The sequence below is a fragment of the Anguilla anguilla genome, chromosome 16 (assembly GCF_013347855.1).
Source record: "Anguilla anguilla isolate fAngAng1 chromosome 16, fAngAng1.pri, whole genome shotgun sequence".
NCBI lineage: Eukaryota > Metazoa > Chordata > Actinopteri > Anguilliformes > Anguillidae > Anguilla > Anguilla anguilla.
Window position 1 is genome coordinate 14,377,800 of NC_049216.1, and position 22,500 is coordinate 14,400,299.

At 43.5% G+C, this 22,500-nt stretch overlaps 3 protein-coding genes across 6 annotated transcripts in view; 2 read left to right on the plus strand and 1 right to left on the minus strand.

Annotated features, from left to right (window-relative positions):
- The window catches only part of LOC118215161 (ceramide synthase 2-like), a 28,453-nt gene extending 5,987 nt beyond the window's left edge, over nucleotides 1-22,466 (minus strand). The window contains exons 1-6 of one of the 2 annotated variants that reach the window (XM_035395620.1): nucleotides 22,408-22,466; nucleotides 21,395-21,488; nucleotides 2,279-2,452; nucleotides 1,899-2,016; nucleotides 1,328-1,446; nucleotides 427-484 (exon numbers count right to left, since the gene is read on the minus strand). In XM_035395620.1, the coding sequence (XP_035251511.1) occupies nucleotides 427-484; nucleotides 1,328-1,446; nucleotides 1,899-2,016; nucleotides 2,279-2,451 (468 nt within the window). In that variant the 5' untranslated portion in view covers nucleotide 2,452; nucleotides 21,395-21,488; nucleotides 22,408-22,466. Of the gene's footprint in view, nucleotides 1-426; nucleotides 485-1,327; nucleotides 1,447-1,898; nucleotides 2,017-2,278; nucleotides 2,453-5,194; nucleotides 5,654-21,394; nucleotides 21,489-22,407 lie in introns of those variants that run through there. The other variant, XM_035395619.1, reaches the window with a different exon arrangement.
- Nucleotides 10,329-13,467, plus strand: isg20 (interferon stimulated exonuclease gene). Of its 2 annotated transcripts, none has more exons than XM_035395622.1 (4): nucleotides 10,329-10,401; nucleotides 10,896-11,554; nucleotides 12,073-12,273; nucleotides 12,620-13,467. In XM_035395622.1, exons 2-4 carry the CDS (start codon nucleotides 10,913-10,915, stop codon nucleotides 12,815-12,817), a joined length of 1,041 nt encoding a protein of 346 aa, XP_035251513.1. In that variant the 5' UTR covers nucleotides 10,329-10,401; nucleotides 10,896-10,912; the 3' UTR covers nucleotides 12,818-13,467. The 2 variants fall into 2 exon arrangements, with proteins under 2 accessions (XP_035251513.1, XP_035251512.1); XM_035395621.1 differs by having other exon boundaries at nucleotides 10,330-10,401; nucleotides 10,911-11,554; nucleotides 12,620-12,817.
- On the plus strand, nucleotides 15,753-19,813 carry rlbp1b (retinaldehyde binding protein 1b). Of its 2 annotated transcripts, XM_035395624.1 has the most exons (8): nucleotides 15,753-15,800; nucleotides 16,707-16,752; nucleotides 17,225-17,353; nucleotides 17,607-17,811; nucleotides 18,252-18,430; nucleotides 18,542-18,700; nucleotides 18,851-18,961; nucleotides 19,123-19,813. In XM_035395624.1, exons 2-8 carry the CDS (start codon nucleotides 16,741-16,743, stop codon nucleotides 19,246-19,248), a joined length of 921 nt encoding a protein of 306 aa, XP_035251515.1. In that variant the 5' UTR covers nucleotides 15,753-15,800; nucleotides 16,707-16,740; the 3' UTR covers nucleotides 19,249-19,813. The 2 variants fall into 2 exon arrangements, with proteins under 2 accessions (XP_035251515.1, XP_035251514.1); XM_035395623.1 differs by lacking the exon at nucleotides 15,753-15,800 and having other exon boundaries at nucleotides 16,643-16,752.
- Nucleotides 22,467-22,500: the final 34 nt, after the last annotated feature.

Here is a 22,500-nt window from a genome sequence, read left to right on the forward strand (position 1 = left end):
GATCAGTGGTTTGGACTGCTGTCCAGAGAGAGAGAGAGCCCTCTGTGGGCCTCTGCTTGTCCTTTAGCAGCACTGAGGATGTGTTCATGCATGAAACCAGCAGAAAAACAAAACCCGTTGGAAAGAAATCCCTCAGGAGTCAAGACACCTCTCTGCAGGACTACACTCACAATGGGAGAAACCCCACAGGGATGACTATATATATGTATGTACACACACACATACAATATATATGTTTGTGAATAAAATCAAAGTAAAATTGTTCATGGTATAATAATTATATTTTAAGCCATTTTTGGTTCAAAGGTCTGACCCTTCTGAGTCCAGACAAGCTGAGACTTGAACTCTTGCGTGTAGGCTGAGATGTTTCAGAGACCCTTCCCTTCAGAGTGAACGTGGAATGAAATCACACTGCTGGACACTTACATCATACAATGCTATCAGCCCTCCGACGAATGCAGACAGATAGAAGGTGAATCTCCAACTGCAGAGAGAAAAGATGAAGCTATTCAGTGAGGCTATATAACATAACCTTCATATCACCATAATCACCATGTAGTATTACTCTTTCCACAAAATAAAATGTTACAGAGGCTAATAATACCACTAACTTTAATTACAGAACAATTAACATAGCTTAATAAAAATGACAACATCTGTTGCAATCAAAGGTGGACATAAAAGCTTAACGGAAGTGTAATATTTGCTAACTGCCCAGTCTTTCGTTATCTAGTGACTGTTAGATGATGTAAAAGGTAAAGTGTTTGCTAGCTGATTAGCTTATGATAATTAAATTAGGTAGCATGCTCCATCCACCCATTTATTATCTATACCCGCACCTGAGCAGGGTCACAGGGAGGTAGCATTCTATGTTTTACAATTTTATGGAAAGTACCCTCATCCTCTTACAAACATGAACTTTTGAAATGTACATTTGTTTTAAGTGATAGTTAGTGTGTGCTGTGCTGTGAATTCCACTAAATTTTAATTTGTAAAATTCAGATTTTATTCTTTTTTAGTAATGGTAAATAAAAAGTGCTAAACATTTTCTAATAATAATCACCAATAGCTCAGTTAGAGGTGGTATGTGAAGTTAATTTAAATGTATCTTCATAGCTGTGGGAGGAACAAGCCGAGTGATTTAATCTTTATATGGTACTAAGGGCCAGAACCACAGCAATAAGTAACCCTGGCAGATAGCAGATCTGTTCTTGCTTGTTTCATTAACAAGCAAAATATCATTACACAAAATATATATTAAAATGTTCATTTGATAACAAATAAAATTACACACCTTTTTCAGATAACATTAATACAATTTCTTTACCTGGCCTCCCTAAACTTCTTCAGAATTCCTGGTCTGTCCTGGTTGCGCCTTTGGCGAAACCAGCGCTCCACCTGTCTGCTGGACCAGCCACATTTCTTTGATAGCCCATCAATTTCCGACTATAAGAGAAACCTCAGATAAGCAGCGGTTGCAAAATGCATTATCTGCACACACAAACACACACACTCTCATACACATAGATACATTCATGTACCATGTACACCTGTTGTCTAGAGCTATCCGTGCCATGTGCTTCAGTGAGCATAGAATAAACATTGTGTTCTTTACACTTTAAACATTAACATATATATAAATGAAGACTATCAGCATGCAGTTTATAATGCCTATGGATGGCTATAATGCTGTAAGGAAAATTTTAAAAGATTACAGATCCTTAGTTTTGTGAATAAGAAGAGGGGCACCATTGATGCAAGCTGCATTAAAACAGAAGCTCGTGGTGTCAAAATGAGAAGGATCACAGACGTTTGGTGGTTATAATAAGGAGAACCATAAAAAGCCATATCTATGGTGAAAATGGAATTCACCTGGGCAGGTGGGGTCTGTACAGTACCTGTGTGGGGGTTCTGCTGAATGAGCGGTATTGTCTCTCCAAGATAACACTGTCTGCAGCTCTGTGCCGGACCCTGTCCCGGATCCCAAAGGAGGCTGCAAAGGGTGTGGCAATCAACCTGTGGGAAACTAGATCTGTTAGGGATGGGCTTCAGTGACCATCCTAGATTCATTCAAAACCAGGAGCCTGATTTTATCTGGTATAATACTTGGGTGAAGCTATCAGGAAAATGTGCCCATCATAATCCCTCTGCTGTGTGTCCTCCTCATTAAGCTCATCATAGAAACTGACCACTCCTTGGATTGCAGCCTAGGAAAGCAGAACTAAATACAGGCATTTTTATAGGTTGTGTAACACATTTAAAGGCAGGTATAGCTTACCTCTCAAACAGGTATCTGATTATGAGAAAGGCTATGGAGTATGGCACCGTGACGTAGAGGTGCGATGCTTTGGCGTAGACTCGCCCTTGACTGTCTTCTAGGTCGGACCATGTCAGATTGACAGGGAGCCAGATCCGGTCCCACCAGAACCATTCACTGATCGTCTGCAGCATCCTGAACCGGGGACAGAACACAACTGGGTCAGTGCTGTGGGCATCTCCATAAGAGTTTCCCTCTGTGAGGAGCAGACTCGGACCAACAAGTTCTTTCAAGGAGAGTCATTTTTCCTGAAGAGTCTCCAGGAAACCATCTCTCCATTGGAACAGCATACAATTTTAATTTTTGTTCCTGTTCTGGATTCTCTGCATTCATTCATCATAGATGCAACTCCTCATCAATGTACATAGTGACTGGTTGAATCAAGGAATGTATGGCAGGTATGTCCTAGTCATCAAACTAGTGATTTTGTCATGATTGTTGTGACTGGCTGATGGTTGTTATGGCTGTTCACATCTGTAGGCTGAATACTGGCATTCTGAGTGGTCACAAAACCAACATTTCACAATACTGCACAATAAATATAGCGTAGAATTGGTTATGCAACTCCAAAGTTTGCTGTTGTGCAATGGCTTCATTAATTATGCCACCAAAGAGAAGCAGCAATGATCCTAACATGATCAATGCTTTCAGCACAGCCCCAACACAACATGATTAATGCTCTGATCACAGACATCTATACAGTACAGAGTAAGGTAAGTGCACAGGGAGTATACAGCATGTACCAAGCTCCCAGCTCTAGTGGCAGTCTAGTGTCTGGCAGCAGGGGGATTCGTGTTAAACTGTACAGTCATACTGTCTGACCACCTATCAGCAGCGTGGGAACTGTTAGCTCTCAGCCCCAGGAGGACAATGAGGGTGGGACTACACCTGAGCAGGTAAGAACGAGCCAGAGCACAGGGCCTCTCTCTCCCTGTGAAATAATGCCTCTCTCGCCCCGTGAAACTCGATCATTCCTGAATCACTACCCAAAACTGCCTGGCCAGTTTGAACAAAAGCAGCAATGCCTGTCCCATGGCTCCTGCTCTAAGCAATAACAAGAAATGCCAGGATGAATCTATTATTTGAAAAAATGTACTATAAATATGAGAATTCAATTCAATTTGTCTACTCCCCTTTACCAGAGATACTGTCATGAACATTCTTTACAATATAATATGAAAACATGAAAATTAAGCATGAATTCCTGAATAAATAAATAAGTAAGTAAATAAATAAATAAATAAATAAATAAATCACAACCAAAAACTTCCCCAGTGGGATAAAAAACACGAGGTAAAACTAACCTGATGGGGAGAAATCTCAAGAGGGAGAGAGGGAGCCCGTCCTTGACGGTTGGACCAGTGCCAGTAGCTATAGTTAGGCTAAATGGTACTGTAATAGGGAGGTAGTGGGGAATCTACTGGCTAATCATTTCAGTGGTTGGGCAGATTTTAGATCAGGGTATTAGACTAACTGGTAAAAAAAGATCAAGCATATCAAGTGCATATCAATAGGCAAATCAGGAAAGCAAGGCGATACATATAGGCCTCCAGGTTGCATTGTAGTGTGCAGAAACCAGGAGAGGGTCAGCCTACTAGGTGAATATTGACATATAATCCAAAGGGTAGATCAGAGGGATGGGTCTGCTAACGGGCATTTCTACTAAGAAAATTTAAAACTCCAGTTTTTACTGTCTAGGTACCAGGCAGCACATTGCACTTGTACATCTTGCACTGACCATAAAAAAGAAGTGATATTTATCTCTGTACATATCACAAGCTTGCCTCTCACATTATCAAATCATGATGAATCAAAAGGAAATAAAGACAGGTCCATGCAACACGCCTATCAAACTACACTCAGATATCATTATTATTAAGGGTTGTTAAAGTTTTACTATCATAAAGCTCAATTTTCTGTGATCTCATGGGACAGGTGAAATGAAAAATGTGGCTTGCTCAGAATGTGCTTAGTGACCAATCACAGGGTGCAGAGCATGTGACAACTCATTCTTCTCATGGGTAACCTTCCTAATGTACAACACGCCCACTCCACCACCACCACCACCATCAGAAACTCCCTCCAGTATGGCCACAAATAATGGCATCTTCCATCACAATAATCGGAGGCAAACAGTTCCCCGGTTCAACAGTCACAGACATTCTCAGATGTATGAAAGGAGAGAGGACAGGAATGCAAATTAAGGAATACAATTTCATTAGTAGTCTGAATGATCAGAAGCTGCCATGTAAAGCCAAGCAGTTCTGAAGCACTTTTGTCTTCCTGCTCATGTTGCTTTAACAGGATTTAAAGAGACACCATATGCTCGGGGGCACCCAGATAAACAGTACCAGAATACCTTGTAATTTCTGAACAAATACAGGCCACTAAATTACAGAAGAAAACAAAGAGCAAAGAAGCAAAGCAAACACGATTTAAATGTCATGGCGCAATTCATATCCAGCTTGGTCAGTTATCCAAGAGCGCTTGTGTTTACTAAGGGTTAGTATCCATGGGGATTTGGACCTACCTCCGGCAGGGAATAAGAGCTCTTACAGCACTTTGGCACTGAATGTCTAATTATATATTTTTGGCGCTGGATTTTATACAGAAAACACCGGTATGGAATTTGGAAGAGAAATTTTAAGCTTTGTTGACAAGCTGCTGACTCAAGAAAAGTAAATATTATAGAACTATATTTTCAAAGAAGCCAGTATTCTGAAGTATTCTGAATACTTCTGAAGAAGTATTCTGACCAGCTGAAAGAACGTCAATGAAAAAGGCCTCTCGCCACACAGTACTTCTATTATTCTCTGCATCCATGCGAATATAGTAGTGGCAGGGACGCTGACTGGGCTGAAACTCCCATCTACTCACCTTTTCCACCTCAGTTTCTCTTCTTTTCCTGAAAAAGGTTATTTTCTCCTCCAGTAAACCGCAAATCTCTCCGAGTGTGAGACAGCTGTTTCCTGCTTAAATTCTGCAGGGTGCCGAGAACAACGAGGAGCACACTCACTCAGCCTCGGTGAGATGAAAAGCGGAGACTTTAAACCCGGCTCAAGTCCACCCTCACTGCCGCTGTTCACAGAGGCTGCCCTGCTCCAGGTGAGATGCAGAGCACGCTCACCTTTCCCTCACGCTGATCTCAGCAAGCTAACTGGGACAGCGGCGCGCACACACACGCACACCGGCACAGAAACACTGGCGCACAGCAGCACATGGGCGCGTGCACACACACACACACTGAAGAATCACTCTTTGAAAGTCTTTAGGGTCACACCCAGCTAAGCTGCAATCCACATTGTGGCTTTCGCGGCAGAGTGACGCAGTATAATGGAATGACCATACCTGCAGAAAGGAGAGCCCTGAGGCCCCGCCCCGTGAGGGGGAGGGAGGGACATTGTGCTGTGAGGGAGTAACGGGGGGAGTTCAAAGGGGTGCATTCACAGACGAGTCCTGCTAAAGACAGAGTGATTAGACAACAGGAGCACGCAGCGGGGTGGGAGTACAGCACCACACACCCACAATGCACACGTTCACTTTTTAATCCTTTATTACATTCATGACATAACAAGTTTGTCTGCATGAATCTAAAACAGCACAATGACACAGCATCATTTATAACACAGTGAGTCTGCCTGCATGAGACTATAGCTTCATGGCCTCCATGAGTGCACTGCTGGACAGAGTGTGGGTAAAGGTAGGCGTGTGTGTTTACTCAGAGAAAAGCTGTTTCCCTGGAGGGGAACTCCACAGGGAGGAACTGCTCCTGAGTCTCCACAGCATGTTTGACCAAAGGTGCCTGTAGAATGGGGAGTCTCATTCCAGTGAGGGAAATCAAGAACTCAAAGCCAGTATTCAATCAATTAATCAGAAGAGAAAATTTATAATCACAAAGTGTTTATTTTATGTATGTAATTTCCATTATAAATACTAAACAGTTCTTACCATTCATGAACGTTTCTCTGGGGAAAGATTGCCCCCTACTGTAAGATAATTTCTACTACAAATATCCCTGCCTTCGTTACCCGTTTGTATAAAATTTGAAATCAGAACGCCACAAAATGTGTAAAACAAGAGCACTAGACTATTAGAACATTGTTAGAGGACATGGTAAGCATTGCACCACAGTGCACTAACTAACAATAGCATCAACATCATAGACACATTTCCTTATTGCCATGCATCGCATATCCATAATTTTGTCCACAACCAGGCCTACAGAGTCTCACAGAGCCCTTGTGAGATGAACAGAAAGCAGGAGAGTACAATCTTGAGAGCAATGCATCAGGCACCATCAACACGCTGCCAGGGGGTAGTTATACTGCAAACAAAGGAGAGCTTTTCACATGCCTTAAAGCACACATAAAGCACACTTAAACAAAGACACTCTCCTGCAGCTCTGATGACAACACACTGGTGAGAAAACAAGAGTCTCGTTAGCATTACAATCTGGGGGAATGCACGGTAAATAGAGGCTTCTTTTAAAATTCAGTTAAACAATTTTTGCTTGTTTTGGTAGTAAATACATTTGCATACATGTATACATGCTGTCCTTTTATCTTTATAGCCATATCAAGGCATGCACCTCTGCAATGGAAAACAACCACAAACTCCTTCCATCTCTGACTGCCATACCATCAAACTAGCTGAAACTCAAACTCTCACATCAACTTAGTTAAAGGGGAACAAACTCAAATAAACTTTGTTAAAGGGGAACTTATTGTGCATCAAAAAAGAACATGAACTGTATGGGAATGTGTTCCAGGATCACAGTGTAATGTGTAAATATGCTGTTTCATTTCTCTGTTACATACAGAGAAGACCCGCTGATTAAATTACGCAGACTGATGTGTTTATTGGCACGTGATCTTCACGTGACTCCAGAGTGAAAAGTGATATGACGGGGGAAAGGGGAATTCAAGAATTGTTCCTGGAAGGAGTGGAAATACTCTGCATGCGTGTGTGCATGCACATGCATAAGCGCAGGACTACAGAAAAAGGATCTGTTCCAGTTAGGTACAGCAAGACACAGGAACAGTTGGTGATTGTGACAGAGTGCATGGAAGATCAAACACTGCAACATTTGCCAGTGGAACAAAGACCGATTGATTGGATTTTGGTATAGGTCCAGGCCGAGCCTGAACTACCAGTTTCTGAGTACAACAGACACAGCACAAATTTCACAAGAGATCATCTACTGTCAGGTTTCATGCAAAGAAATATTCCAAGTTTTGATCAGATATTCCCTGTACTAACTCCTTCTCAAAAAAAAAAAGCCCTAAAAAAAAAAGACGGGTAGGGTTGTGCAGAATCATTATGGTCAGTACATGGAATATCTGTTTAAAAGTCCAGCAATATGACTGTCTGTGAACTCCACATTTCAATACCCCTAATTACTTGCAAGTCTATTATTGTAATGAAGTTAGCTCCACACTAGGTGGCAACAGGTACCTTATACTATGATATTGGGATAGCATATGCCGACTGCCAAGTTAAAGATTCTCAGGCCATACACGACAAATTAGACATTAATGTAACTGTATATTTACTGAAGCATACACAATATACTGTATTACACATCAACACAGCACTATATCCAAACACATATCCATATATTACATGTTTATAAAGCACATATCCATGCTGTTTTTTTGTGGAAAATGTGCAACATACATGCAAATCTGGAAGAGAATTGCTTGTTGTAAATACTGAAATCTTGCACAGGATGAGGCCTTGGCCTCTTGGGCAGTTTTAGAAGCGTGTTCACTGGCTTCAATCACAACTCTACCAACTGTGAAAGACCCCTGTGACCAGGACACACATACATCTTACCTTACTGAATTAACTGCCACACATGCACAGACCCACTGCATTACATTTTAGGCATATAGCAGACAGCTGCCATTCTTTACATGCAATGAATTCATACAACTGGATATTTACTGAAACAGTGCAGTGCAGCACCTAGGAATCAACCCTATGACCTTGTATAATGATTAAAATAAATAACCCTAAATAATGGTTAAGGAACTGGGTTTCAAGCCCAGTAATTCTGCTGTTATGCTACCCTGCCTCGCCCTCCCCTCTTGTGTAGTTTGTCCTTGGAAGCTGGCCAGGATTCTTACATCACCTTCTTGTATCATGCATTCCTCTATGTAAGTGTATAACAGGCCATTGGTTACTCAACTTTTCATAACGGCATACCTATTGGTAAGAATGCCCTAAAAACCTATTTTAACTAACATGTGCACAAGGTATTGCTCAAATGTTCAAAGATACTCTACTTCTTGATGAATTAATGAATTAATAATTTTGCAAAGACTACAATGTACTGCAAGCACTTGTCCACATCAGGGTCAATAATGCCAAGCTAGAGAGAAGTAATAACAAGATAAACAAGAAGAGAAGCATTCTAGAGCCGCCCCCTTTTTTTCTGCCTGGAATCTTTACAAGTAATTAAAACATATGACACGTCCCCATTATTACAGCCGGTTTTGGTGTTTGGACCCCATTGCCTGTTGATGGATTTGTATTTTTCATGCACATGACACAGGGGAGCATGTGAGAAGGATTAACTGTTCCAATCACATGCTGCCTGTTAATGAGAATGCTGCATGGAGGCTAACTGCACTCATATGCTAACAGAGGGAAAGTATAGATTATAAAGATGTGAGTTCCACTAAATTGTGTTCATCATATTGATTGAGCATTGGAGAACAAATGGGGGTCAGAACAGCTGAGACACTGACCCATTTCAAGCGACGACTGAAGACTCACCTCTTCAGGCTGCACCTCTCCCCATCCCTCCCTACCCCCCTGTAAATGACTGTAAGCTAGGGGTGTAACTAGGCAGCTGTTTCGTAGGTGCATTAACTGTCTTAACTACTGCTTGTATTTTTTTCCATAGACTGCGTTGTTGCCGTTCTCGTTGTGGTAGTGTTAATCAGTTTAACCTTCAGGGTCCAAGTTGAACTATGCGGTTGTTCCCTGCACTTGGACCGCTACTTTTCTCTAGGGTTTTCGTCATACCTGTTCCTGGTTATGGTTATACACTCTGCTGTACGTCGCTCTGGATAAGAGCGTCTGCCAAATGCCTGTAATGTAATGTAATGTAATGTAATTTTAAATGGTTATAGTTATGAAATATGAATTGCATTGTTACTTGTACATTATGTCTATTACGGTGACTGTTACAAACTTTCCTGTGTTTTTACGGCCTGGATACTGTATCAATGAATTACATGAATGACACTGATTGAGTGTTGGAGAACAAATGGGTTAGAAACAGAAATAGAAATGGGGTAACATGGATGTAAAATCTAAACTGTACTTGCATCATGTACCATGCAGATTTACCACAGTTCTAGGCTAACTGTCCCCATACACAGTGAGGCAGAGGGTTAGGGGCAATGAAAAAAACCCACTATTGAGAAGAATAAATGAAAATAAACACAGAATTTGCTAAACATTGCTAAAACATTTGCTTAATAAACTTCCAATACCAAATATATCATAACGATGATTTTACAGACTACCTTTAAATGCATTTACAAATCATTTTCCTTTACACTTCATTTCTACAAACACAGTTCATTCTTATATTTAAAATATTTTTGTCTAAACTTTTATAAAAACTTGTAGGCTTATCTTTTAAATGGTTATGGTGATGACCGGGATTACGTGACGTGTCTTGAATATATGACAACCGCAAGAAAATACCGTATTCTCTCATTTTAGTAACTCTATAGTATGCTAGGCTGCCCAATCGCTGTATTATATCGGTGTATCATATTCAGTTATGAAACTATGTTCTTCATTGTTTTCTCTTTTTTTAATTTTAATTTTTGGTTTCCGTCGATAGAAACCATGGTTTCCACAAGCATCCATCAATATAACATGCCGATCTGCGAAAATATGCGCAGCGGAACCAGTTCCATAAACAGACACAATGTACTAGTCTCAGTTTCACGCAAGTGGGAGTGGCGTTTTTGCGCCGACCAATCGAGGTGCGAGTACTGGCCGACATGCCTTGACATGTTCTTCCCTGGCTGAGAGCTAGTCCGTATCCACGTGTCCGCAAGGTAAGGTGACATTATTTATACTTAGCTAAGTGATATAGTTACTGGTTCTATTAGAAACATATTCTTAATTTACATCACAGTTGTAATGGACGACAAGATATAAGAATATTTGGGGAAAAAACGTGCTTGTGCTGTTCCGGTTCGGTTAACAATGGCGATCTAAATTTCAGCCTTAGCATATGTTAGCTGATGTTAGATATGCTCTCCTCTTTTATATCTCAGATGTGGACAACAAATTTGAATACCGTGACAGACGGAAACCTTTATGATTTCACTATTCTGTGTTAGTTTATTTTATTCGCCAGCTAGTTTTCGCGGAACAGTTCGTAGCGATATTCTGTGGTAGTTTAATGGTTCAAATAATTCATGCGGTGCCATTTTAAATGATTCCATAAACGAGTAAATAGTGTCATTTTTGCACCGCGAGTATCATGTCCAAAGTACCTAGCTCATTCATTTTCGCGTGCACGTGTTAACTAGCTGTGTCACTGCAGCTGTCATTTCCACAGGCATGAAAAGACCGAATGTCAGCGACTGTGGAGGGACCGGAAGCGGAGGGGAAACGCTTCGGAAGAGCCCCTTGCCTGTATCCCGGAGCACTGCGTGCCATTTTGCCTCCCCTTCCCTTGAGGCAGACACACAGGGAATAATGGGCCCTGCCAAGAAGAGAACTCCAAGCAAGATTCAGAGGGTGGCGCGTCACAAGGAAGCACTGAGGAAGATGACAGTTCTGAAGAGGAAGAGGAGAGACCTGTGCTTAATGCTCAGGGGCCAGAGAGAGACAGGACATGAGATGGGGTCAGACCCTGCTGGGAAAGCCAGCAAGAGGGTGAGGACCGCAGCCGGTGAGCAGTGGGAGCTGGACAGCGGGTTCTCTTCGGAGGTCAGCCCCCCCACCAGCGGCCGCAGCTCCCCGTGTGCTGGGATTGGACCGGCTCAGCTGGTGGCTATGGACTGCGAGATGGTCGGCACGGGGCACGAGGGCCGCTGCAGTGAGCTGGCCCGATGTAGCCTGGTGAATTACCACGGCGAAGTCCTGTATGACCAGTATGTCCAGCCCCTGCTACCCGTCACCGACTACCGCACCCGCTGGAGTGGCATCTACCCACATCACCTGCTGCATGCTGTGCCCTTCCAGCAGGCCAGGAAAGAGGTGAGACGGGGGATCAGTGATGGAGTAGAAGGGTAAGAGAGGGCATCAGTGAGGAAGTAGAAGGGTGAGACGGGGCATCAGTGAGGAAGTAGAAGGGTGAGACAGGGCATCAGTGAGGGAGTAGAAGGGTGAGACAGGGCATCAGTGAGGGGATAAAAGGGTGAGACAGCTTCAGTGATGGAGTAGAAGGGTGAGGCAGGGCATCAGTTATGGAGTAGAAGGGTGAGACAGGGCATCAGTGAGGGAGTAGAAGGGTGAGGCAGGGCATCAGTGAGGGAGTAGAAGGGTGAGACGGCATCACTGAGGGGGTAGAAGGGTAAGAATGGATGTCAGTCATGGAGTGGAAGGATGAGATAGGATTTCAGTGATGGGGTGAGAGGTGAGACGGTGCTTATTGATTGACTGAAAAGGTGAGACAGTGTGTTTTTCACAGGGGAGAGGTAAAACAGGCTGCTAATGATTGTGGAGAGAGTTGTGTTGCTGTGTTCTGGATGATGATGCCTTAAGTTTGTTTTCAGATACTACAGATTCTGAAGGGGAAGGTTCTGGTCGGTCATGCCTTACACAATGACTTCCGGGCGCTGGGCTTCATTCCCCCCAGTCACATGATCCGGGACACCTGCTGCACACGTCTGCTCAGACAGCTATCTGGCATGCCGGCTAGGGGCAGCATCTCACTGAAGAACCTGGCCAAGACCCTGCTCAACAGGAACATCCAGGTGAGATGGCCTTCTGCCCAGCAAACAGGTGTACTTCTGTAAGGAAGAAAAATTAAGTCCATGTTATCAGTAAGATCTGTTTTATAGAAGTTGTTGTGTCTTCATCACTGTTAACTTTGGGCGCTCATTTTCGAGTGGATATTTTTGCCCAGTCCTTTGTTCGGTTCTGTATGAAATTTGAACTGGATATTGATAATGTTTAGGAGAGGACAGCGTGAAAAACGTTTAAATGATTATGAGGTGAATAGAGGCCTGGGGTTTGGGATGTTGTTCATGGATGCGATTAGACGAGTGTGAGATAAACGAGTGAAGCATGGTCGGTGACTGTTCGCCTTTCTCTCCTCAGATGGGTAAAGGGGGGCACAGTTCGGTGGAGGATGCAATGGCTTCAATGGACCTGTACAAACTGGTAGAGGGGCAGTGGGAGCAGGACATCCTGAATAAAGGCCAGAACCTGAACGCTTGCCCATCCCCTGAGCCAGAGTCCTCCGCCAGTCACTACATGCAGGACCAGTACTGGCCAGCAGACCTGACAGAAGACTGAAGAGCCAATGGTTGCTAAGCAGCTGTGCCAACCTCAGCTGCTTAGCACCCAAGAGCTAGCGTTCGTGGTACAGGAGGACGATAGCTCATAACAGACCCTGGTTCATCACCGAGGGAATGTGGGGAGCTGTTGTTAGGACTGTGTGGGAAGATGGTGCTTTTCTCATCAGAGATGAGAATGATTATCATGCTACACTCAAAAGCTGTGATTTGGTACAAGCCTTTGTGCTGAAATTGTTGAACTCACCACTTAAGCATTTGGGTGATATGAGCACTAAGTAGACCTGCGTAGCACCCTGGGAAATGTGATTGCCACAGCTGTGGGGGACGCTGATAAGTAGGAACATGAATATTATTATTTACATACCTCAAGTGCAGATGTGATGGTCTGTGATGTCACTGAACTGCAGCATGTTGCTGTGATGCCTAAAGCTGCAGATTTGGATTGTGAGTCATTTTTCTCATGTGTGATAACTTAAACATTATTTAATATAGTAAGATGTAATTGTCCATTGCTAGTGGAAAGGAGGAGGTGACTTCACCCACAAGTCGGGGTAGAATCTGTGATTAAATGACAGATGTGCTCCTTTAAAATATGAAACATGTCTGCAGTGTTCTGCCAGTCTGTTAATAAAGGGTTTATTAAACTGATCTGAGTGATTATGGTGCTCAAAGCCGTCCATGAAGAAGAATGTGCACTGATGGTGCTAGCTAACCCCCTACCATTCGACAGTGTTGCACAGATGTTGTATACACAAAGAAAACAAAGAGTACTTTATACCTGAGATTGATTTTCATTACACATCATTCCCCATTCCACACACACTATATTAATTCAACCTTTTGGTCAGGAAGCATGGATCTGGGTGTCAAGGATGAAATCTGTAGCCTGCCTGCACGTGTTTCCACTGACTGTGCCAGGTCCTGCTTGTGGGCCTGTCTGAGGGTATGTAGGTTTTCCTACAATTAAACTTGACACATTAAGTAACTAAGTAATTAATAAGCCTGGACACAGAGAGGGTCTTAGAGAAAAGAGTGTTTGTGCTTACTGAGTGTTTCCACCCCTCCTCACAGATTACACCATCAGTGCATTACAGCAGTGCTGTGCTTCTGGAACACAGGCAGTGCATTACTGCAATGATGTGCTTCTGGAAAACTGGAAGCGCATTATAGCACTGCTGTGCTACTTGTATTGCTGTTTTCATTCTATTTCCAGACAAAATTAAGTTGAACCTTAATATTTCACTAATAAAACAATAAAGCACCTGGAAAATCACCCTCTGCGCAATGGGGCACAAACCAACACAACAAAGGTAGATAACATGTTTAATTAAAAATGCATTTAACATATTAAAAACAAACAGGAGAGAATGTCACAATCACAATGAAGTGAGATTAAATTAGTTAACAGGACACAAACGCACAATCTGATACATCTTACCTTGGGTTTGGAGTCTGAGGAGGATATCCCATCTGGCCGTAAAGTTGAGGATGTTGACTCCGTCCACTCCCCATCTGATAACGAATAGAAAAGCTAAAGAGTTTGGGATGGGTACTGGAAACAGCTGATAAAAGGAAGTGTGGTATTTTTATACCTGTAGTGAAACTGTTTACTGGGATAAACTAATGGAATCAACGAGACTATCAATGTCTTGCCAAAATTTTGGTTTAAAACTGCAATAGTGAGTACATCAACGCTGCAGTTCTGGCCATTGGTAGATGCAGTTTGGGCACAAACAGCCATGCCACCAGCTGCAGGTCTTGAATGAGAGCCTTCACAGTAATGCCAGGAAGTAAAACATGTAGTTTCATGATTGCAGATTCTGGACTGATTTCAAAACATTTCCAAACCCAGCTTGGCCCAATTCTCTCTTTTAAAACAGATGAAAGGGGTGATGTCATGTGTGGTTCAGGATGCGTTTACCTCACGGGTCCACGCTTAACCCATTAGAGACCAAACCGTGACCATGATGACGAAGTTTACACAAAACCTTGCATCAGCAATTTGTGTACGAATCAACAATTCCCCACTGTCCTGACAGAGCCATTGTCCGCTGTTCGATTGCCGCGGCAGCAGAGCGGCTGGTGCAGAGCTGGGCATGGCCTGGCTAACCCGCAGCACAGAGCCCAGCATTGTTGTGGCGATCCGGCTGCTGTCGTAACATACGGTCCTCTTTAAGGGGATAAGGCTCGTATTTGCAGATTACCTGGTTGCAACAGCGGGAAACTTGTGCCAGGTCAGATCGTGCTGCGGGCTCCGGGATGTCTATGGTGACCCCAGGAGAGCAGTGATGGAGGAATCCCCCAAAATGCAGGGGGGTTGTAGTGGGACTCTGCACTGCGTTATATGCCCCAAGGACCTGAAGTATAACACTCAGTACAAACCGCAGTCCCAATATGGGTACACAGAGGGGAGGCCTATAATCCCCCCAGTGTGGGCAGTTCAGATGGGAGGGGGGGTCCTGAAATGACCTCGCCTTCACCTCCGCACCTTTGGGTTGGGGGAAAGATGGACACACACTGCGGTTTCATCAAGCGCACGTGTGCTCCCATGTGAACAGACTCCTTTGCTCAGCCTCCATGACTCGGGTCGTGAACTGGACAATGGTCATTTCTTATTTGTTCTCATAAGCACAGGAATTTAGTCAAGTCTCTTGGTACATACGCAACCCCCAGCCCCTCTCCAAAAAAAAAAAAAACCCCAAAAAAACCATTCTACTCTCTTCCAATCGAGTGCTCTCCCACTGACTCCTCCTCTGCGCAAGCGGCCTGAGCCACACTGCCATTGGCTAAGGTGATCACGGTTGCCGTGCCTCTCCCCTAATTGCATGCGTAATCTGCTCTGAGTTAAGCCGTGTGACGGGCTAATCCCACTCTGGCCGGCGCTACAAATCGGTGGCTCACCACTGTGGTCCTCACACCTCCTTTCAGCTCGCTACCACTCTTGTGCCTTACCGCTCTGCCCGTCTCCTGGCCAGCGCAAGGTAAGCTCCAGTCTCGCTCTAAGGCACCAGGCTGTGTGTGAGCTCCCCCGATGGGCCGGAAGAGTCACTGCATCACTAGAGATTTAAAACATTTTAATTATAGGTTTTGAAAAATATTTCCTCTATATACAATCTAGTGTGTAAGACATATTTAAGGAGCTTCTTTTTCGGTCATAATTAAAAAACGAAGAGTGGATTTACAGCAAGGCTTCAGATCATTGCTAAACTGATTAATTAGATTCTTGTTTTTCTCCTGTTTGATCAACTGTGATAAATAACAGAAGAGTGTTTGATCAGTGTTACTGCTCTGTATTAATGTGACCCTATCAGACTGACTCAGATGTATGACAATGCGTTTATCATAGCATTGTTTCCTGTAATGACTGTTTTAGTTTTTATTTAGGTTTTATTTTATGGTAGCTATTTTGTTGCTCTAAGACCAACTCAATACATGTAAAGTGAATGTTCAAGTGCATGATAGGATATTTATGTTTAATAAATGTATGTTTATGTATTTACATCCCCAGTTGTCTGGGTGTAAACTTGTGATAATGCTGATTGAGCTGGCTTAAGGTTGGAAATTTAGAATCATGGGTGCTCAGCCTGTTTTTGTGCTCACTGTCCTTAATTATGCTCAGGTGACGGACTGAATATTAATCGCCTAAAACAACCAAATATGGTTCACTTGGTGGTCACAACTATATAACAGCACAGGACAAAGCCATACAATCATCCAATCATACCGCAGGACTGAAACTGTAGACAAAGTTCTACAATCTCAGGAGGAGCTGATGGTGAAAAGGTTACTGTATATTACTGTGGGTCGAGGGGTGGGTGGAGTAAACTGACTGTAGAGAAAATTGTTCCCAATATTCTGCACTAAAAAAAATATTTTTCTTTTCTCAGTACTTGTGTGAAGCTGCTGTAAGAATCTGGAGAAATGGCTGTTACTGTAAGTGCTTTTCATGCATGGTTTCATATAACTTTGATTTAAATTGCTTTTTAGCATGGGCTACATGTTACAGCTCACCATTGTGTGAAGTTTGATTTGTCGATCACACTGTGATTTCGAATCAGTGGATATGAATCACCCCATGAGTGGATTATCAGCGTGTTGTTCCCTCTGCTGCAGTGCAGTGGGGCCTAACAGGGGTCTTTATCTCACGTGTAATCTCCTGAGAAGGCGGTTGCAGGACCCTCAGGGCTGAATGCACTCATTGTTGGGGCTGGAGTACAGTGATTGCCTAATCTGAATCAGAGAGCCTTAGCAGGGTCCCCGGAGTCATACATGGCCCTGTTGAATGGGTACAGTTTGTGAGGGGTGCAGCGCCAGCCCTGGCAGGAGATTAGCGTGTTCGTAAAGCTGCGTGAGCCGTTTCACGTGTCGCTGCTAAACGGGTCGTGGACCCATGCCTCCCCCACAGACCGGAACTTTCCGCATGGTGTCGGAAGAGGAGCAGGCCCTGCGGTCAAAACTCGAGCACCTGACCGTGAAGGACCACGGGCCCGTGTTCGGACCCTGTGCCAAACTGCCGGACCACACCGCTCAGAAGGTACGGCCATTTCACCAAACACAGAATGTCACTTTCGCGCTGTGTACCCATTATGGCCCACAGGGGGCAGCATGTATCAATGACCCTGAGAAAAATATGAACATCAGAACATCACAAAAGCTCTCAGGATGTATAACCAGCGGTCGCACCTTTCCCTCTCACAGACACACACATACAGGCCATTATCTTGGATGCTCGTACACACACACACACACACACACAAATGCAATCGTTCATGCTGTGGCCCCTACAGGCGAAGGACGAGCTGAACGAGACTGAAGAGAAGAAGGTGTCCGCAGTGAAGGAGCTGCGGGGGATAATGAAAGAAAAGGCCGATGGAGGGGATGACCTGGCCAAGGGTGTGCAGGAAAAGTTTGGGGACAAACCCGATAGCCTGCTGCTGAGGTTTGTCCGTGCCCGCAAATATGACGTGGCCCGAGCCTTCGAGCTCATGAAGGGTAAGAACAGAGACATAGCAAACCGTACTTTTTAGTCTCAGATAGATAAAAGCTATCGTCCATTTAACCATAATAAGCAATGCTGTAGATCAGAGGTGTCAAACCCCAGTCCTGGAGGGTCACAGTGTGTGCTGGCTTTCAGACTGTTTCAGCGCAAGTGATTCATTGGTAGCTCCACGCACGGTGTTCTCAAGGCCTCTAATGGTTGTTGATTAAATGGAACCACAAGTACTGTATCTGTGGACCCTGCTGCCCCCAGGACTGGATTTTGACGCTCCTGCTGAAGATCATTTAGTCTGATACAGAACTGTAATTCACCAAACTGTAGAGCATTGTCTCTCACAGCTGTAGTACATTGTCTAATACACAGAGTTGTTGGGGGTTTGGGTTGACGCTCGTCAGTTGTCATGATTACAGTACGAGGCTACGTGGGTCCGCAGGTTATGTGCGTTTCCGGCAGCAGTACCCCGAGCTGTTTGAGAACCTGACCCCAGAGGCTGTGCGTAGTACCATCGAGGCAGGGTACCCCGGGATCCTGCCCAGTCGTGACAAATATGGACGTGTGGTGCTGCTCTTCAACATCGAGAACTGGGATTACGAGGAGATCACCTTCGATGAGGTCCATCCCATATATACTTTGTGTGTGTCTGCTTATATGATTACAGTGTGCATATGCATGTATTTGTGTTCGAGTCGATAATATGACTTCAGCATGTGTGTGTATGTGCAGATCCTGCGTGCTTATTGTGTGATCTTGGAGAATCTTCTGGAGAATGAGGAGACCCAGATTAATGGCTTCTGCATCATTGAGAACTTCAAGGGCTTCACCATGCAGCAGGCCTCTGGAATCAAACCCACTGAACTCAAGAAGATGGTGGACATGCTGCAGGTGCTGACAGGACACTTAGGCCAACCACACAAATCACAAAAATACTAAAAAGACTCTCTTCACTGACCACTCACACAGTCCACCTTTAGGTACAGCACACACAGCCTGTGGTGTGACCATGGTTCTCTCTGGTGTCTTCCATGTGAACAGGACTCTTTCCCAGCCCGGTTTAAGGCTGTGCACTTCATCCACCAGCCATGGTACTTCACCACCACTTACAATGTGGTCAAACCCCTCATGAAGGGCAAGCTGCTGGAAAGGGTAAGGGGCAGGGCAAGGATGGCATGGGGGGTGTGGGGAATGTGTCAATGGGGAGGGGCCAGGGGTAAGGACCCTCAGAAAGACTGCTGGGTAAGGGGGAGGGGCCATGTGGTGTTGTGGCTTTCTGTACTGCAGAGACAGTTACATTCTCTCACCCACAGGTCTTCGTTCACGGTGATGAGCTGGACAACTACTACAAGGAGTTTGATGCGGACATCCTGCCTGCAGAGTTTGATGGGAAGGCACCCCCCTACGATGGAAAGGCAACTGCAACCAATTTGTTTTAGAGAATGTCCTTAGAAAAGCACAATGATGCATTTTTGTCGTTTTAAGAAGCTAATTATAACGATACACAGAACAAAGCAAAGCAAACAGTGCAGATAAGTCCAGGCCTTCAGCAGAAATGCTGTGCTCCCTCACACCAACCCACCCCACCCCCTGCCACGAAGAGAGTCAGATTTATTAACACTGCAAGTGTTTAAGAACAGGTTCTCTTTTTTGCCTTAAAACTCACCACGACCCACTTCCAGCAGTAATGCCAGTGCTAACAGAGTTGAACACAGCAATAAAACAACCAGGCGAGCATGATACAGAACCGCAGGGGCTGCTGTGATCAGTTAATGGAGACGCACTGGCATGATCAAAAGGGTGGGGGTGGGGGTGTAAGAGGAGAGGACTCCTCTCTGTGCTGCTGTGGTTTGCTTTGTTCATTGATCTCGGACCCCTGCTACTCAGGTGGGTGATGGTCTGTGCGCCTGCCCAGAATCCTCTGCGGGATACCGATGTGGCTTTGATCAGCCAGCACGCAAGGCCGCAGCCCCCAGCAGAGACCTGTAACCTAGGGCCCCGCTGACTCTGATTCTCACCTGCTTGACTTTGTGTAGACTAGACGTGTGTCAGTACACAGAAACAATGTTTACAATAAACATGTACATAATGACGACTGCTTGAGTCTTCTGTCACGTGAGGTAATCTGCTGTACTGAACTTCCACCAGTAGGGGGACAAGTACAGAATGATATTCCACTCAAAAATCTAATTTCACAAATTTTTAATTTGCATTGAGTGTTCTTGAGTGTGTTTTTTTAATACTTGGTTTTTTAACCATTATGGGACTCTTGTGTGGCTCCTTTACAAATATTGTGTTTGATATATTTAATTTATTAGATTCAAATGGTTAGACCCAGCAACTATAAATCTCAAAACTGTCAGCTAAGACATCAATTTTATAGAAGTTTCAAAAGCTTCTGATTCCTATTTTAGGTTGTGGGATCCTGAAAATCAGGAACACATGCAGAAAGGCACATTCAGTACAGCAGGCCAAAGTAGTACAGGAAAATGTCCACTTGGTGGCGAAAAATCAGGTAATATGAAATCTTCAAACAGTACAGTGTTCATATCTAACAGATAAAGGCAACTACAGTATGGTCAGCTAAAGGGATATATTATGGTTTTACAGGTAATTACTTTAACTGTTGAAACATTTTGTAAGGTGTCTGACTACTGTTCAAGGTGAAGAAAATAGGCAAATCTGGCTTGTTTTTTCCAGTTATTTTTCTGGAAACAAATGTGGCAAAGTATCATGTTTAGCAGATTTCACATTTCATTACTTTAATTGGGACACGTTAGACAATGCAAGTAACCAAGTATTTAATAAAAACCTTAACGTCAAGCCCTAGGTTTTTTCTATGTTTTTGCCAATTTTTTTAATTAGTATTATTTTTAAACCTATACTGTAGCTTAGTGCAAGTGTAGAGTTAAAATCTAGTGAAGTGACAGTCGGCAACAACCACCATTTCCAAGGTATATCATGACATTTTTAAAAGTTTGTTTTTTTACCTTCTGGGCACACTGTTAAAATGATCTGGGGTCTGCAGTAGACCCCTCGTGCTCTCATGCTCACTACCAGATGTAAGGCCTCAGCACTTCCGCTACTCAGTGGCAATTGAACGGAATTGTTCTACATCTCACCAATCTCCTTAAATTACACAGGTGCAATGCGGTCAGGTATGTAGATAAATCAAAACTGGCCAAAGAAAATAAATTCATTTTTGAACAAAGACTGAGATAGAAATGTGTCCTCATTAAACATACTATTGTAGTCCACTTACTTTCCCCCTGAACATTGTATTTTGGAAACTATTACATGAGATACTGTATATATTTATTTATTATTTTATAGAATTAGTGTAGTGAGCACATCCTCTTGCTGTGAGATACCACCCCTGTTACAACTACACAGGAACTGAACTGGCTCCAGAAGTGTGCAATAGACTAAACTGAGGACCATTCCAGGCCAGCACCTTGACACCAACCTGCAGGCCCATATGCATCACCCTGCCCACCCTGTAGCTAGGTTCCTCCTGAGATTGCTTCCTCTTCGGGAATTTTTCTCTACCGTTTGAGTGTTATTCTAGCACTTGGGAGTTTTTACCTCACATGCTTGCTTCTTGGGGGTTCACGTTTCTGTCCAGTTTTCCATCTGTTTCTCTGTGAAGCATCTTTGCGGCAGTTCTTCGTCAAAAGCGCTATATAAAATAAATTTAATTAGAAGAAAATGCAGGCATTATTACACTACATGGCAAGTTTTAAATATTGTTCTGGTCGGAAGATCAGTGTTTTTAGGAATTGTGTTCATCATAAAAGATACACATATTTCCATGCCAGCGGGGCTCGAGACAATTGGTAACCACGCTGGGCTTCTAACTTGTCAACAAATTCCTCCACCATCACTGAACATGTGTTCAGGAATGCGTTGCTCCCGGCATGCTCCTCGTCCTCGTCAACAAGTTAATTTGTCTATTCGCTTAACAACTCCCACCTCTCTAAGGTGAATCACTGTTACGCAACCGTTATATTAATTATTGTCAGAAAGGAATGTCAATAATTAAATCTATACCAAAAACAATTGATCAATTTCAAAAATATGAATACGAACACAAAAGGCGACGTGTTCTTTTTGGCGCTTAATAAATTCTCAACACAGTAGAGTAGTTACGAACGATAAATCAATCAATAGTTGCATCCGACACGGTCGGTGCTGTTTACAAAGCAAATGTGACTGATCACCGGCTTTGTTTACTTAACATTTTAACTATGTCATAAACTATAGGTTACAGTAACGATACAACTCCAGTTTGAAGCCATTTATCAGTTGCCTACATTCTACAATTAAGTTATTTTTGCAAAAAAGTATTATTTAGGCTACCCGCAGGCCTATGGCAAAAAATAAATTCACCTAAACTGAACCATGGATGCTCCAAGCCTTTCCATCCAAAACGAATAAAATCAGGCTTGAATATTACGCCGGATTTTAAAAATAACATTGATAAAATAACCTACAATTTTGGTTACACGCTATTTCATTCCGTTTAATTTTCATAAAGGCAGCAATTTGTAAGCGCACATACTCGGTAGCTTTCTTTTTCTCTTTCTGTCCTCACTCACCAGCTGCACGCTGACGCCACACTTGTGAGAACGCTTTCTCCGCCTCCTCCCGGGGTGGGTTATTATTTAAAACTGGGTTCTAATTGGATAGCA